The sequence below is a fragment of the Podarcis filfolensis genome (genome assembly GCF_964270895.1).
Source record: "Podarcis filfolensis genome assembly, chromosome: 3".
NCBI classification, from domain to species: domain Eukaryota; kingdom Metazoa; phylum Chordata; class Lepidosauria; order Squamata; family Lacertidae; genus Podarcis; species Podarcis filfolensis.
In genome coordinates, this window is record NC_139606.1 from 41,585,944 (window position 1) to 41,600,644 (window position 14,701).

The following is a 14,701-nucleotide window of genomic DNA, read 5'->3' on the forward strand; positions in this document are numbered from 1 at the left end:
CCATTTTAATGGGTGTAAAGGATAAATAATATACTCAGAATGAAGATAGGAAAATAACAGTGGAGGAGAATAAATGTGTAAACATAGGATTGCATTGCATATGAAGTACAATGTTATTTCTAAAACTTCCAACTGTTTCATGAGGATTCATAGCCCACTGGCACTCTCATGCTTCTGATATTTATGTTACTCAGTGTCCTGTCCAATGTTCTGGAACTAAGGTTCAATTGTTTCTGATGAAACCCAAATTTATACTGTCCCCAATGAAAAAGCGGCTTTTCAGAAATGAGCTACCATTGCTCTTTCCAATGGAAGTCAAGCCACATTAATTACAAAAAAGGCGGAAATTATCTGAGGAACTGAAAACACCAGACACAGATAAATAGAAAAAATAACATCATTTTTATTTACAAAAAAATCCAAATATTGGATGCTGTAAACAAAATTCACAATCTGTTCCCACTAGCACTGGAGCAAATGCTTTACTTGGTTAGAAGTGTCTGTTTCCCATCCACTTTTTGTTTCAGCCTCCAACAGAACCCAGAGTCAAAAAGTTCCTAAAGGAACAGTCCAAGGGGAGCGGTTTGATGCAGCAGAATGTCTCGCTGAAGACTAAAGTTGTGCGGAATGCCACAGGAGAACAAATTCAGCATCACTTGATTTCCCACAGACTGCAAGAGTTTGTGGTGCCACGTTCAACCAGTCCTGAAGTCTGCAGGCCTTTCTGATGTTTAACTAGGTATAATCACGGCTTGCTAAGAAAGCAAACCCAAAAAAACAACAACACCTGTACATGGATTTTGGATTTTTGTCATCGCAGTGGAAATCAGAAAGCAATACACACAAAAAAAACCCAAGAAACAAAAACAAAAAGTGCTTAATATGTCATTAGATAGATATATTTCTCTCCATCTCATTTTCATTTTTCTTTACACGTTTTTCTTTCCACAAACTATTTAAAGCTTTCTCAGAATGGATGAGTCTTCAATATAATACAACTCACATATAAAGCACTTACAACAGGCATTTATAAGCTGTGCATGAAACTTTGTGCAATACATAGCAGCAAACAAGTCTTAAAGCATTTAAATAAAAAGAGTTATGAAAATATGAATCCTGCTTCCATTTTATTCCCCCCTCCCCATTTTTTTCTTGTTTTGTTTTTGCATATTGTGGATTATATATACAAAGTATGATTCAATTTATCTGAACTGAATGACCCAGGACTGAGAATGAAATGTTTGGATAAATGAGAGTGATATTTACATAAGTATAAAAGTGATATGCAATCACCTGAGGTCCACATAGCAGACACGGACAACTGAAGTTTCACAATAACGAACGATAACAAACTGCGGATTCTACTAGTTCTTCAAAAAGAATCTGATGTCTTTGCCTTCCTCATCTCCCAATGACATATCAGAAGAGGTTTAGTTCCTCTTTGATTCACATTTAACCCAACAGTAACACAAACCATAGGACTGTAATTAAGACAACATCTTAAGCTAGTTGCTTAAAACCTAGTTTCTTTAAAATGCATTTGAAGCTTTTGCTGAATGAATAGAAGGACCAGATCCTAAGAGTAACAAACATTTTCTTTTTATGAATGTGCTAGTTTAATAAAATTGGAGAAGGATCGGGGGGGGGGATGCTGTTTGGCCATATGAAGGACTAGGTCTGCAAATCACAGAAGCCAACACGTTCTGAAAATATGCTGTTATTTTAGTTTTGACCTACAGTCAAAGCATCTTCTCATCACTATCACCAGACGGTTTAAAAACAACCTCCACTGCCAGCCAGATGCAACAAAGCCCTGTTAGTGGCTGAAGATTGCTGGCTCCTTAAAGCAGAGAGAGAAAAAGAGAGAGAGAGCTATTTCACCTAGTGAACAGAGCTTGTGGGGCATGTGATGCAAGGCAACCATTTGCTGCTTGCCATGAGATGCATCTACCTGAACTACGAGAGGGAAGGGGGAGGAGAAGAGAGACAGTGACCCTGTAATCCTCAGACTAACAATAGCCGTGTTTGGTTTTCTTAAAAGAGGGAAAAGGCTGCTCCAAAGGGGAAAAAATGTCTATACTGTATTATCAGCATTTTGTGGCTGAAGCACTGCCAGATACCCCAAACCCTTTTCAATAGTGGATGACTCATTTATTTGCAGCAAAATAGCTGTGGTAGGAAAGGACATACCACATTACCAGCTGATCCTCTTGCTCCAGCCTTCTGCTCAGCTTCCCTCAGAAATCCCCTCTGAGCAACAACAGGCTAGACTCTGATTTTGACAAAGCACATCTCCCTGCTGATTCGCTGGGCCAATGGAAAGAGGACATTTCATTTTCGTAACTGAGCACTGACTAGATGTGTACTTGTTATGAGGGTGAGGTTTGTGATTTTCTAAGCAGGCTGTGGGTAGTGAACAGACAAGCAAAAAGTGACGACTGGGGGACCGACTGCCAAGATGGAAATTAATTTTACATTTCCTGCAGAATTCACAAGGAAGAGACTTGAGTAAACAAGCTGGGGTCCTGTTAAACCGACCTTCAGACACAAAGGGATGGTTAAGAATAGAAAAGCTTCAGTAATGGATAATGGGGGAAGGGACAAATGTATTGCCAGTAGCTTTGTTAGGACAATGGGATGCTAAATTGCCTGGTTAGCAGTTTACTAATCCCTCCCCTTTAAATATTTTATGTTGCTTGAACATTTCCCTGTGCAGCATGTATTTCTCTCCCTTTGATTCCGCAGTGGTGGGTGGCTTAGTTCAGTTTCCTCTCCCAAACTGTAACCTTGGCTTCCTTTCTTAGCATTAATAAAACAATGTGTAGGCCGCAATCCAACACAGATTTGGAGCACTGGAACCCAAAGATTTTTACGTTTCTGGACGTAAGAGCACTTAACGCTGTGTTTGATTGTGACTGAGGTGTTAAGTTAGATTTTGTTTGCTTTAATTTTTTTTAAAAAGTGGCTGGATGAAAAAAGAAGAAATGGTTAAATTCTTTTGTATAATCATCACTACAGTGGTAAGGGTATAAAAACCCTCCCAGTAAAATGATTTCCCAGCATTCCCCTAAGTCTCTTGAGAGAAAGGAAATTAAATTATTTGTCCCAATGCAAAAGATTAATCATTTTAAATAAGGTACAGTACTAAACTGGAAAACGCAGTGTGACAACCAAAGTTGTTTAATACTTGCATAAAAATGTGTATGTGTGTGTGTTATATAAAATATAGATTTCCAAAATCCATGCAACAGTCTTCATAATCGTTCAATTTCACATTTACTAACTTTTAGTGGTCCTGGAATGCACAGTGCATTCTGCTTGCTCTTTTTAAATGTCAATAATTATTATTCAAATACAATATTCTTTAGCTGTCAAGGGAGCTATCCATTTGAGCCACATTCCAATGGTTGTCTGTACATCAGAGAGGCATGCAATCATGGTACTAGTGAATTAACTGTCAAAACCATATTACAGTACAAAACAGGGGACAAAAGGATCAGTGGGTGAAATGTTTGAAACTAGTATGGCTCACAAGTAACCCAATGGATTTGTTTATGTTCTTGCAACCAAATGCATCCTTTGAATCCCATCTTGCTTATGAATAGTTTGTTTATTCAGATTTTCTGGTGCAGGATAACTCTCTGCAAAGTGCCCACAGCATTATGATATCCTGTTGCAGACTGGAAAACACACTGTATTTTATTTAAAACATTCCTTAAAATTGCTACATTTTCCCAGACCATATTGAAAATATGTGTGTATGCATGTATACATACATACACACACGCACACACGCGCACACACACACAACAATATACACACATACACACATGTACCTATGATAACATCACGCCAACAATAGAAACTTTATATAGGTATTTGCCAGCGAAAAAAATAGGCATTTCCTCCACCATTTATTCACAAGCTTTTTTGTTTGTTTGTTTGTTTCTTGTGTCCCTGATAAAAACAAAATGCAAGTTTAAACCACAAAACTATATTTTTCTCACTTCAAATTTTCTAAAGGTATCAGGCACTTTTGTTTAACATTAGCATGTACAAATATAGTAATATCTTATCTTTCCTCTTTTTTTTTTTTTAATAGTCTACTCTGCTTTCTACTTGCTTGGATAACTTATCTGAGAAATCTTTGGTCCTGAAGCATATGATGCTTGCTACAGCTGGTTTTCTGGCTTTTCCACATTTTTTTTTTTTACAAAATGTGAAGCACACACACAGCTGGAAATAATGAAAATTGTCATAATCTCCCCCCCACCCCCGTTTCTCTCTTTAAAAAAATAATAACTGTACCCACCTACAACTGCTTTTTTTTTTCTTTTTTCCCCATTTTGGAGCAAGCTGGTTCTCTTAAAGCTTTCTATTCAAGCAAGCTATACATTCTATGGGTTCATTCCACTGACAGCACTTAATACATGCCCCAAAGGCAGTAATTCTAAAATATCTCTTCTTCCAACATATCTCTGTGTTATGAATCTAACTTAAAATTCCTGAACGCATATTTCCTTTCCCTTCCCCACTCGTATTTCCTCCCCTGTCTTTTGTTTTGTTTTTTTGCAGATTCATTTAAAAAATAAAGGCTTCCCAACTTTCACTCTGCCATAGCTATGGGAGCAGGCGTCACCAACCCATATTGTCATCAAGCATTCCTCCTCCCTGGTTTCCTTCAAGAGGACCTATTTGCTTTTCATGACAGGCCTCTGTGCTTTGGGGTAGAGAATCCAATGAGGTTTTTTGTCTTTCGGTTCTTTTTCTAAATCACTCTCTGTTTCATTAGACTGAAGAACCGACAGCTTCCCTCAAGCTGAAAAGCCAGAGCAGACCACCATCACACACAAAAAACACCCCATTGTTTGTTTTGAAAAAAAGGAGAAGAGGGGGGAGTTCTGCCTTCCCCCCTTTATTTGCTTGACAGAAAACAAACTCTCCACCAAGCCTATTAAATCTGCTAATTACAGGGCAACCAAGTCGAGTACGTGTGCTGCTGACACGGGAACATTGGCTGAACCTGGGCAATATAATAATTGCTAAAGTTAGCATCTGCTACATACGGGGCTGGCTGGTAGTAGCACGTGACGTTGGCCACATTGGGGATGATATTCTGGTCAGCTAGCACACGGATGGCCAGCATGGTGATAAGGTTGAGAGTCTGTCTCCTCTCATGTCCCATCAGGCACACGGTGCTCTCATTCACCACACTGTGAAGGGTCATGAGATAGTCATACTTGCGGTCCTCCAAGCCCACAAAGTGGTTCTGCAAGTACGACTCCAACTTCCGCTGCTGCTCCCCGATGTCCGAGAAGTCAATGAAAAACCTGGAGCACATGTATCTCTGGAGAGACTTGATCTCGGATTCCGAGGCTGCCCTGAAGCCCCTTACGAGGAGGTTGCAGTACTTCAGGAGACCACCTCCCCTGATCTCTTCCGGGTTTCTGGTAGCAATGACCTTGTTGCAAAGGTGATCAAAAGCTTCTTGGAAATCCCCATAGACACTCTCCCCGATTATAGTTGGGTGAAAAGTTTCAGTCATCGGGTTCTCTGAGCATTCATAAAAAAGGAGGAGAGAGTCTAGCTTGATCTGAAAGGAATCTACGCTGAACTCAAACTGCCTTCTCAGGGAGTCCACAAATTTCAGCTCCACGTTTTTCCCACTGTTGTTGGACAAGGAGATGAGACTCCACCGATCTGAATCATTGCACACTTTCACCATTTTCTGCACATAGGCTTCCTACAATTTGAAACACACGGGGTTGGGGGGGGAGAGAGAGGAGGGAGGAGCAGATCAGAAAACCAATAAAAGCACCTCCTCTTTAGAGTCTGCATTTGCATTTGATCCCAGCTCCACCCTGCCCTAGCTTGCAGCAGAGCAAATTTACAGAGCCCAGGCATAAGAAAGAGACACTGTGGACAGATTTAGCATGCGGTTTTGCAGACCTGCAGTTGCATAGGACCAAAGGGCGAGGGAGTGCTTGTAGCATGGTCCTGCACAAAGGACATATTCTGTAGGATTTTATTAAGGCTTTTCCTCCAAAGAGATTGAATTGATGCACGCTAAACAAACATGCATACACAGAGATATAGTGAAGGGGACAGGACTCTTTCAGACGGTTAAAATGTAGCATACATGCAAAGGAGAATAATAATCAGATTGTATCTTATAAAACCACTAGCAGCTTTCCCTTAAAAATAAACTTGCACCAATATTCTGGGAACTTTCAACATTATCTCAACCTTCATAATCTCCTGCCCACCCCCAAAACAAGGCAAGACAAAACCAGAGCAGGTATGGAGAGGGAAATCAACCCTTTCTTCCCCTGCTGTGATCTAGATTAAAATTTGTGGGGCCACCAAGGCAGGGCCTTGGGGCTGATGTCAACACAATGAGCAGGACAGCCCCCAAACTTAGCAGGGCTGGCTCATTCCACACTGCCATCTAAAGAAGGGGAACGGGATTAGGGTCCTTTAAACCATCTAAAACGCCCTTACTGAACTATCGGTTAAAACAGTTACTTGATTCAAGGCAATTCGGTTTCCCCGTAGCTAATTAAGCCACTTAATCAGCGTTGCAAAGGTGTTGAAGCACAAAGCAGTGAAGTGAAGCACATTTTTTTGGAAGAAAGAGCTGGGCTCTTCACATACTTAAGACAGGTTGCAGAGCAGCATTATTAGAGTATTTTGACAGCAAATCCAGCCTTTGCATTCCAGCCTATGCAGGGCAAGGAGACAGAGGAGCACCGTGCCCCTCTAGCGGTCCTAGCCACAAACCAATTAAAAGAAAGTAACTGTATTTAAAATGGCTTAGCCTGATGAGAAATTAATGGAGCTAAATTAGCATAAATCCAAGTACTTCGGTTTGGCTCAGGGTGCATTTACAAAGAAAATAAGAATTAACTGATAATTGCCTATAAATATTGTACACACACTTGTACACACATATAGAGACTTAGGAATCACTCTAAGGAACCATGCCAAGTTAATATTTCAATACGCTTTAAGGGCAGAACCTGTACGTGAATAATCCTGGGGCTGGTTTTTTTAGCAATGGGGGGGGTGTATTCTGCCCCCTTAAAAAAAATTATATATATTTTTTTTATTCAGCTGCTCTGCAATCTAAAATAAGGGCTAGCTTGTCCTAGAGGCAGCCTCTCCATTCTGTCCGCCTGCGCTGCTCTGTGCCGGCCCATTTTGGAGAGGCAGAAGCGAAGCGAGAAAAGAGATTCTCCCAGCCGGCCGGGGACTGCGAGCGCCTTCCATTTACCTTGAGGGTGAGCGGGGTGATCTTCTCCTTGTTAACTCCTTCCGGCAAGAAATCCAACAGGCAGTCCAAGACGACGTCTTTCACCGTCTGGAACTCGGCTTCTCCCTTCAGGTCGGCGCAGAAGATGAGGTCCAAGTCCTTGTAGCCCAGGCCGCTGTCCTGGTGCAGGACGTGGCTGGCCGCCGAGCCGTTGAGGCGCACATCGCGCACGCCGATGCGCTGCTCCTCCAGGCGACTGCGCACCACCTTCACGATCTGGCGCGGCTGCATCTCCAGCGTGGGGAAGTTGCCCCGGCCGTGGATCGGGATGGTCTCGCTCAGGATGCGGTCCAGGCGCTGCACTTGCTCCCAGCTGAGCACGTTGCAGCGGCTGCTCTCGCTACAACCCAGGCAGGGCTCGGCAATAGCCTGCCGAGGGCAGTCGCCGTCGGCGCCGTCGGAGCTGCTGCTAGTGCTGCTACTGAGAATATTTTCCTCATCTGCCATGGTCCAGCGCCGTTTGCAAGTTGGAGCGGATCAAATAGATGGAGAGAAAGAGAGGCCTCCTTTACTGGAGTTTCTTCTTCTTCCACTCCTAGCGGGACGGGGGGAGGGGTTTAAAAAAAAGGCAAGCAAAAAATCAGGAATTTATAGCTTATGACGAAGACTGCGATCCTCACAGGGGCGAAAGTAAGCTTTATTTCACCCAGTTTGGCACACACACTCCGCGCGCGTATTTACGCACACATACGCTGGGAGTCTCAGTGGCGCCCCTCTAGAGGCTTCACCCGGGGCAAAAAAACCCGGCTAGTCCCCCCCCCCCCCGTAGCTATGGCCCTGGATCTTCAAGCCCCTTCCTCTTGACAGGTCTGAAGTGGTTGGAGAATCTCAGCAGCTCTCCGGCGCTCCCTGCTCCCCCTTCCCTTCCCGGAAAGCGGCTTTGGCTGAGCTAAGCGGCGCTTTCAAGTGAAGCCACGACTCCCGGAGTGGACTCAGCGTTTCGGAGGAACAGGATGCAGTTTTAAGTGTGTTTTCACCGTCCCGCTCCTGATCTATCCGCCAGTATACACACCTGGGGGCTTGCTCCCGATCACCTGCCGTGTGGCGCGCGCGCGTGTGATCGAGCTGCCCTTCTGACGGATAGCAGCGAAGGATGGCGAGGGCAGGCAGCCTGCACCCCTTGCGCCACTGGAGGAGCCGCCTGGCGCAAAGCTTTCCTCCGGAATCCTGCCCGGTTCTTCCGCCCAGCTAGCAGGGATCGCGCTTTCCCCGGAGCTGCTCCCGCTCGCCCTGCGCAGCCTTAGGTCGCCTCTAGAGCTTTTGCTGGTTCTGCTTGGGAATGTCCTCTGTAGTTTTTTATATGGGCTTTCTCGCTCTTCCGGGGATCCGAGCCACCCTCCGCTTGCCCACGCCCCTCTCATCTGCATAGGGACACTTCTACTCCTTCCCTCCCTAACCCACCCCCTTCGCCCAGGCCTTTCCAGACACGCCCCTTCATATTTGCATAAACAGCTGGTCCCTATGCTTTCCACAGCCGCTTTTCTAGAGCCGCTTCCTCCTCCCCCGTGCCAAACAAATCCTCTCCTTTCTGGAAGGGGAAGAAAGGTGAAAGTTGGAAGGGATCTGGATCCTGCTGGAACATCCTGGAGGGAGCTGGCAAAAAAAAAAAAAAGTGGCACACTGAGGGTTTGGCGGGGGCGGCTCTGTAGGCGAGAGGGCTGCAATTTTTATTTTTATTTTTATTTTTTTAAATCAAGTCAACTAGGGACCCGCGGGCATTCGATCAGGAACAGGGGGTGGGAGTTATGTCAGCCTGCATGTGGAACATTCTCTGGCTCTCCCTGCTGAGTCTGTGCTTTGCGATTGTGTCGAGCTGAAACGGGAGGGAGGCCGAGAGGGAGGGGTAGGTTACATTTTCACCCAGGGATGGAATCCATTGCCGAGCCGGGGACGTTTCGCACTAATAAATAGCCAGCCTGGGGTCTCTGAGAAAGGGTGGTTCCTTTTTCAAAAAAACCATTTTGAAAACAGCTCTGTGGGTTTCTAGAGATCCTGGTATCCGGCTTTGTTTTAACTGCGCCCAGTTGTCAAAGCACTTACTCTACAGAGGGCACCCCCACCCCGCCGCCGCTTTTTCTCTCTATTGAATTGTCAGGAGAGCAGTCCGGAAAGGAGTAGGAGGCGACACTGCCAGAAAGGAGTAGGAGGCGACACTGCGTGGCTGCGCTGTGCACCTTAAGCTGCGCCGGCAAGATTCCCGTGGATGTTCATGGAACAAAAGAAACTGCCAAAAAGGGGGGGGGGGGATCACAGGCATCTGAACACGGCGTACTCAGTATTTTACAGCGCCCCGGGGACCTGAGAAGGATCCAGCTGCACCAGGCTAGTGAAGCAGCGATGCCTTCTGGTTTTTGAAGCTATTTGTAAAGCACGGGACAAAGTGAGAAACAGCTTCCCAGGCGGCGTTTAAAGAAAGCTGGAGTGGCGGGGGACACCCCGGCCCAGACATTATTCCCCCGCCCGGAATAAAAGGTAGAATGCAGGTGCGCCTGGCAATCAGAGCCCCCGTTCCAAGTACTGTCCTTAAAAATACCCCGGTGGAGTGGGGGGGCGCTTTTAAGATTGGGGAGGTCAAGACGTTTTGGGACTGGATTCTGGATATACCCGAAGCAATAATCCTGGGCAAAGAAAGCCCTGATTTGCAGCTGGAAATAATAAAATGCCTGCAGGAACTGGCTAGGAAGAAATCCAGAGTTCACCACCACCTGTTGCTGCGAAGGACAGGAGTAAGTGCAAAATAGCGGTGCCAGCTTTTTATTAGACCACCTTCCACTTGGCCAGATCCGTAGTGCTGTGCAGCTAGCACGTCATTTCACAGGAAGAAATTGGCCTAATCCAAAATGTTGTCACCTACTCCCCTCTCGTTTTTATTCTCTGAAAGTGGCTCCCCAGTGCGCCGTGGATTTAACAACCCAATGGCAGAACCATCGCCTTCCGCTCCAGCTATGAGATGGAACTGCGCACAAGCAGCGCGCGGGGGAAGGAGCAGATTCTCTTTCCTGTGGATTCTACACAGCACACACAGCAAAATACACACGATATAATGCAAAGGTTGTCTGCTTGGAGAACCGGTCCCTTTTATTGCTGCTAGACTTTCTTTTTTCTACTGGAAAAACCTAAAAGGTCGTTAAACGAGGGTTAGCTACGCAGTTGTGAATGTCCCTGGAAAAAAAAGTTTGCGTTTGATCATGCACAATGGGTAATGGGGAATAGATATATAAATACATATAAACTCACTTTTATATATATATAAACTCACTCTTCTCTTTCTCTCTCTCTCCCAGCGGTTTAATTCTTCAGTGCGTGACCACAGAATAATCTGACATCTGAGCAATCTAGGGGTAAAGCGCGATTTCCCAGAGACTCCACCTACGCAGATTCGAATCCTCTTTATATATTTGGTGCGTAGGACTTTAGAGGCATGACAGAGCAGGATTGGTGGCCGAGGACTCGTGCATGGTCGAAGAGGTGGCTGTCACGTTTCTCGCAGGAATATGAAGGCTAAAGAGAGGCGCGGAGGGGGGGTGAGCGAAAACAGCGGCGGCGGCAGCAGCTGGAGGAGCAATAATAGGAATGGAGCAGATAGAACGTCACAGGTACTGACGTTCCAGCAACAGCTGCAGGGCTATTCCGAAAGCCTGTGATGTGAGAAGAGCCTGGCCAATCAGCGCCGGCTTGGCCGTGACGCTTTATTTTCCTCCTCCAGGCCGCTGGGGTGAAGAACCAATCGGAGAAGGGCTCGAGAAGCAGCGTAAGCGTGCCAGCTCCGAGTGAATGAGCCGTGGGAGGGAAGGAGGGAGGGGGAGAGTAAACACGCCCACGCACAGAAGAGCTGCCTATTCACAGGCGCTTGCGAGAAGATCCTGCGTCTTAGGAGCCTCGTTGTGCTGCGGGGCGAGAAGAAAAAGAAGGCCTTTCCCCTCTTTCCCCCCCTTCCCAATTAGCAGCGGTCGGCGGGAGGAAGCGCTCCCTTTGGGGCTAGGTTGTAGTAGGCAACGCAAGCTCGGGCTGCTACCCCGGGAAGGTTTCTCTGTAAAAGCCGTGGGGTTGCAGAGAGAGATGGGCAACATCAGTCTTTAATAGGAGGCCTTGACTGCGAGGCAGCTGCTGGCTTTCGCTGTGAAAGTTAGCCTGCGTTTGTAGTGGCAACACAGATTAATGACTTGATGCTGCCTGAACCACACGCCCGGAACCAGGGCTAGTCCAGTGTGATGTATCCCCCCATCCTGGTGATGACGGCCAGTGGTCAGGAATGGTGGCCAACAGTGTCGGGGGATGGCAGCATATTGGCTACCTTTGCCCTGCTTGATATGTGAAGAGTTTGTGGTTGCGTAGGGGTGGCATTATTCCTATCATTAGTCGCACGCGATCTGGGACTGAGCATAAAACATAGTTTAATAGCTGCAGCCAAGGGGTTGTTGGCCTGTGGAATGAAGAGCAGTGAAGCAGGGGACACTCTATATATCATAGCAAATGTGGTCAGACTTTAGCAGACCAGGGTTCAAATCCTCATTGGGCCCCGCAGTTCACTGGCTGACTTTGGGTCAGCCCTGCCTTTCAACACAACAGGGTTGTTGTTGCGGGGAGGAGATTAAATAAGGAGGGAGAAAATCACGTATGCCACTTTGAGCTCCTTGGAGAAAAAGGCGGGGATATCAATGCAATATTATTATTTTTACAAAATTAAAGGAAGCCCCTGAATTTTCAGTTTGCGTTCAGTCTTTTGTTCCTCTTTCCCTCTTACTTCTCAATGGAAAGAAAAACGCGCAAGCACTGTCCCAACTGCGGGCCTTTAACGCGGAGAAAGCAGACCCTTTCCCACGCGCGTTTCTTCTCATTTTGAAACTTTCACCCCCTCAGCTCCCTCCTCCTACCCGAGAGGAAAGAGAGGAGTGCACAAGACGGCGCGCCGGGGCTACCTTCAAACCTTCCCTCCCACCTGGACCTGGCTGTCATGGGGAAAGCGCAGCATCTCTCCGCCAACCTAGCCAGCGTTTCTCGCTCTCCTCTGGAGTGGGGAGATGAGAGGCTTCTCTTTAAATGGGATGGGACGTGCTTCGAAGGACCCCATCTCTTAAATGGCACCCCTGGAGAAAAACAAAACAAAAACAAGAGGAGGCCTAAGAGCCTGGGAGCAGCCAGGGGGTGCGGGAGGGCAGCTGTCCCCCTAAACCAAATAAATAAATAAAATAAATCCTAAAATAAATCCCTAAAATAAATCCTGGCTAAGCTGATGCCAGAGAGGGGGGGAGGGAGAGGCTTTGGGGGAAGTAGGAACTTCCAACAAGAGATAGTTGGTCGTGTGAATAGGATGGAGCTAATAATAGTAGTACTGTAGTAGCAATAATAAAATCCAGACTTTGATTGCAGTTTAAAAAGACACTGAGGTTTTCCTTGAAGGTGGGGGTAGCACTCGCTGCTTTTTGGGAACTGCCAACCCCTCTCCCCACCCCCTTTCTCCGCTGAGCAGTTGAGGGGGAGGCGGTGCTTCCTAGCGCGCAGCTCCCGCCCCTTCAGAGGGGGCTCAGGCGAGCGCGACCTGCGACTTTCTCCCCGAGGAGGCATATGGCCGAGGGCGCGCGTTGCGTGGCAATGACGTCCCCTGCCGGCTAAGGAGCAAGGTGCATCCCCTTCCTCGGGCGGAGGGGGGTCCCTGTGTCCCGACTGCCTCGTCCCGGGCTGGGTTCTCCTTTTCCTCGAGCGGTGTGGAGAGAGAACGGCCAGAGGGCGGCTACCACAGTTAAATAATTCTGGTAAGGAGCCTCCCAGCCTGTCTGGCTCATTTCTGAAGTAGCTTCAGCAGCAAGGAAAGGTCGGGGAGGAAAGGAAAATTGGAGCGCGGGGAGAAATGTAGGATCACAAAATAAATAAAATAAAATAAAATAAAATAAAATAAAATAAAATAAAATAAAATAAAATAAAATAAAATAAAATAAAATGGATCATTTCAAACGTTTTTCAGGAGGACGTTTTTGTAGCAGTGGTAGATCATGGACGGATCCCCTGTTGGGGTTGTTGTGGAGGAATTACTGTTTACCAGCGTTCAAATAGCGTTCAAACTCAACTCAGCAGGTAAATTTAGGAAGAACTTGACTCTACAGTAATCCTCATGGCTTACTTAGAGACTCTCCCCACCAAAAAACCCTGTTCTCAAATCACAGCTTATTTATGTGTCTACCACAGACTACACTACTACATAAAGGTAAAGGTAAAGGACCCCTGGATGGTTAAGTCCAGTCAAAGGCGACTATGGGGTTGGAGCGCTCTTCTCACTTTCAGGCCAAGGGAGCTGGCATTTGTCCACAGACAGCTTTCCGAGTCGTGTGGCCAGAATGACTAAACCGTTTCTGGCGCAGCGGAACACCATGACAGAAACCAGAGCGCACAGAAACACCGTTTACCTTCCCGCCACAGTGGTACTTATTTATCTACCTGCACTGGCGTGCTTTTGAACTGCTAGGTTGGCATAAACTGGGACAGAGCAATGGGACATAGTCAATGCTATATACTGTCACCATGGTGCAAAACCCAGGAATCTTCTTTTACCTGGTTTCTTAGATGGATTCCACCAGATGATCTACCATGAGTTACATTATACCATAGTCACCTCTCACTTCCTTGTCTACTGCATCATAAACATTGCATATCCAGAGTTCTATGGTACAAAAGCCACCATCTCATGACTCTTCATATCCTTGCTGATAGACAGAACCATGAAAATTGTGGATGTAGAACTTTGCATATTTCCAAAATATTTACGACTAAACATGCATAGCTTTTGCAGCACTTTGGCTAAGTTTGAAATGAATTAATTAAAACATAAACGTTTATAAGCAGAGCACAGCAAGTCTGCAAATGAGTGTTAAAAGCCTAAGCAGTTACTTTGCTATTGGTAAAATGTGCAAAAAGATTGCACTCTGGAGCTTAAGGTAAAGTTTGTGATATATTGGTTGTCAAGCTGAACAATTTTAAACTTTTATGTCCACAGTGGACCAAATATTGTTAAACATTCATAGGAATAGGATTGTGTCCTGCAGCTTAAAATAAGCTCTGCAAACCCTTATGGTTGCAAAGAGACTTATCCTTCAAGGCTGGATGGATTAACTCTCGCCATCTACTATTCAGTGGTCTGAAGTTCTTAGACCTTTTCTGAACATCTATTTGGATCTATGGACAAATTAAAATATATTTCTGAGTGATGGATTATTTTTTATTATTCATGTAGGATAGCAATGTTTCTTTTTGTTATAATTGCAAAAAAGCTAATATTTTTAAAATTATAAGTAATGTGGATATGAGAAGTTGGGTATTGGATTTAAGAATTATGATATAGATTATGATTTACAACAAACTGCTGCAGTGGGGAGTGCCCATTTACTGTTCCAGCTA

General features: G+C 45.6%; 1 protein-coding gene across 3 annotated transcripts; it reads right to left on the minus strand.

Annotated features, from left to right (window-relative positions):
• Nucleotides 1-383: 383 nt before the first annotated feature.
• TENT5A (terminal nucleotidyltransferase 5A) lies at nucleotides 384-10,931 on the minus strand. 3 transcript variants are annotated; one of them, XM_083606226.1, is made up of 3 exons: nucleotides 8,325-8,650; nucleotides 7,274-7,847; nucleotides 384-5,743 (listed from the first exon to the last, which is right to left on the minus strand). In XM_083606226.1, exons 2-3 carry the CDS (start codon nucleotides 7,757-7,759, stop codon nucleotides 4,964-4,966), a joined length of 1,266 nt encoding a protein of 421 aa, XP_083462352.1. In that variant the 5' UTR covers nucleotides 7,760-7,847; nucleotides 8,325-8,650; the 3' UTR covers nucleotides 384-4,963. The 3 variants fall into 3 exon arrangements, with proteins under 3 accessions (XP_083462352.1, XP_083462351.1, XP_083462353.1); XM_083606225.1 differs by lacking the exon at nucleotides 8,325-8,650 and adding an exon at nucleotides 10,550-10,931 and having other exon boundaries at nucleotides 4,556-5,743; XM_083606227.1 differs by lacking the exon at nucleotides 8,325-8,650 and adding an exon at nucleotides 10,572-10,913 and having other exon boundaries at nucleotides 4,556-5,743.
• Between the last annotated feature and the right edge of the window lie 3,770 nt (nucleotides 10,932-14,701).

Excerpts from the sequence above, each read along its gene's own strand:
- TENT5A (XM_083606226.1), bottom strand. The coding sequence starts at position 7,759 with ATGGCAGATGAGGAAAATATTCTCAGTAGCAGCACTAGCAGCAGCTCC. Across the intron at positions 5,744-7,273 it reads TCACCCCGCTCACCCTCAAG|GAAGCCTATGTGCAGAAAAT; the intron begins GTAAATGGAAGG and ends TTCAAATTGTAG.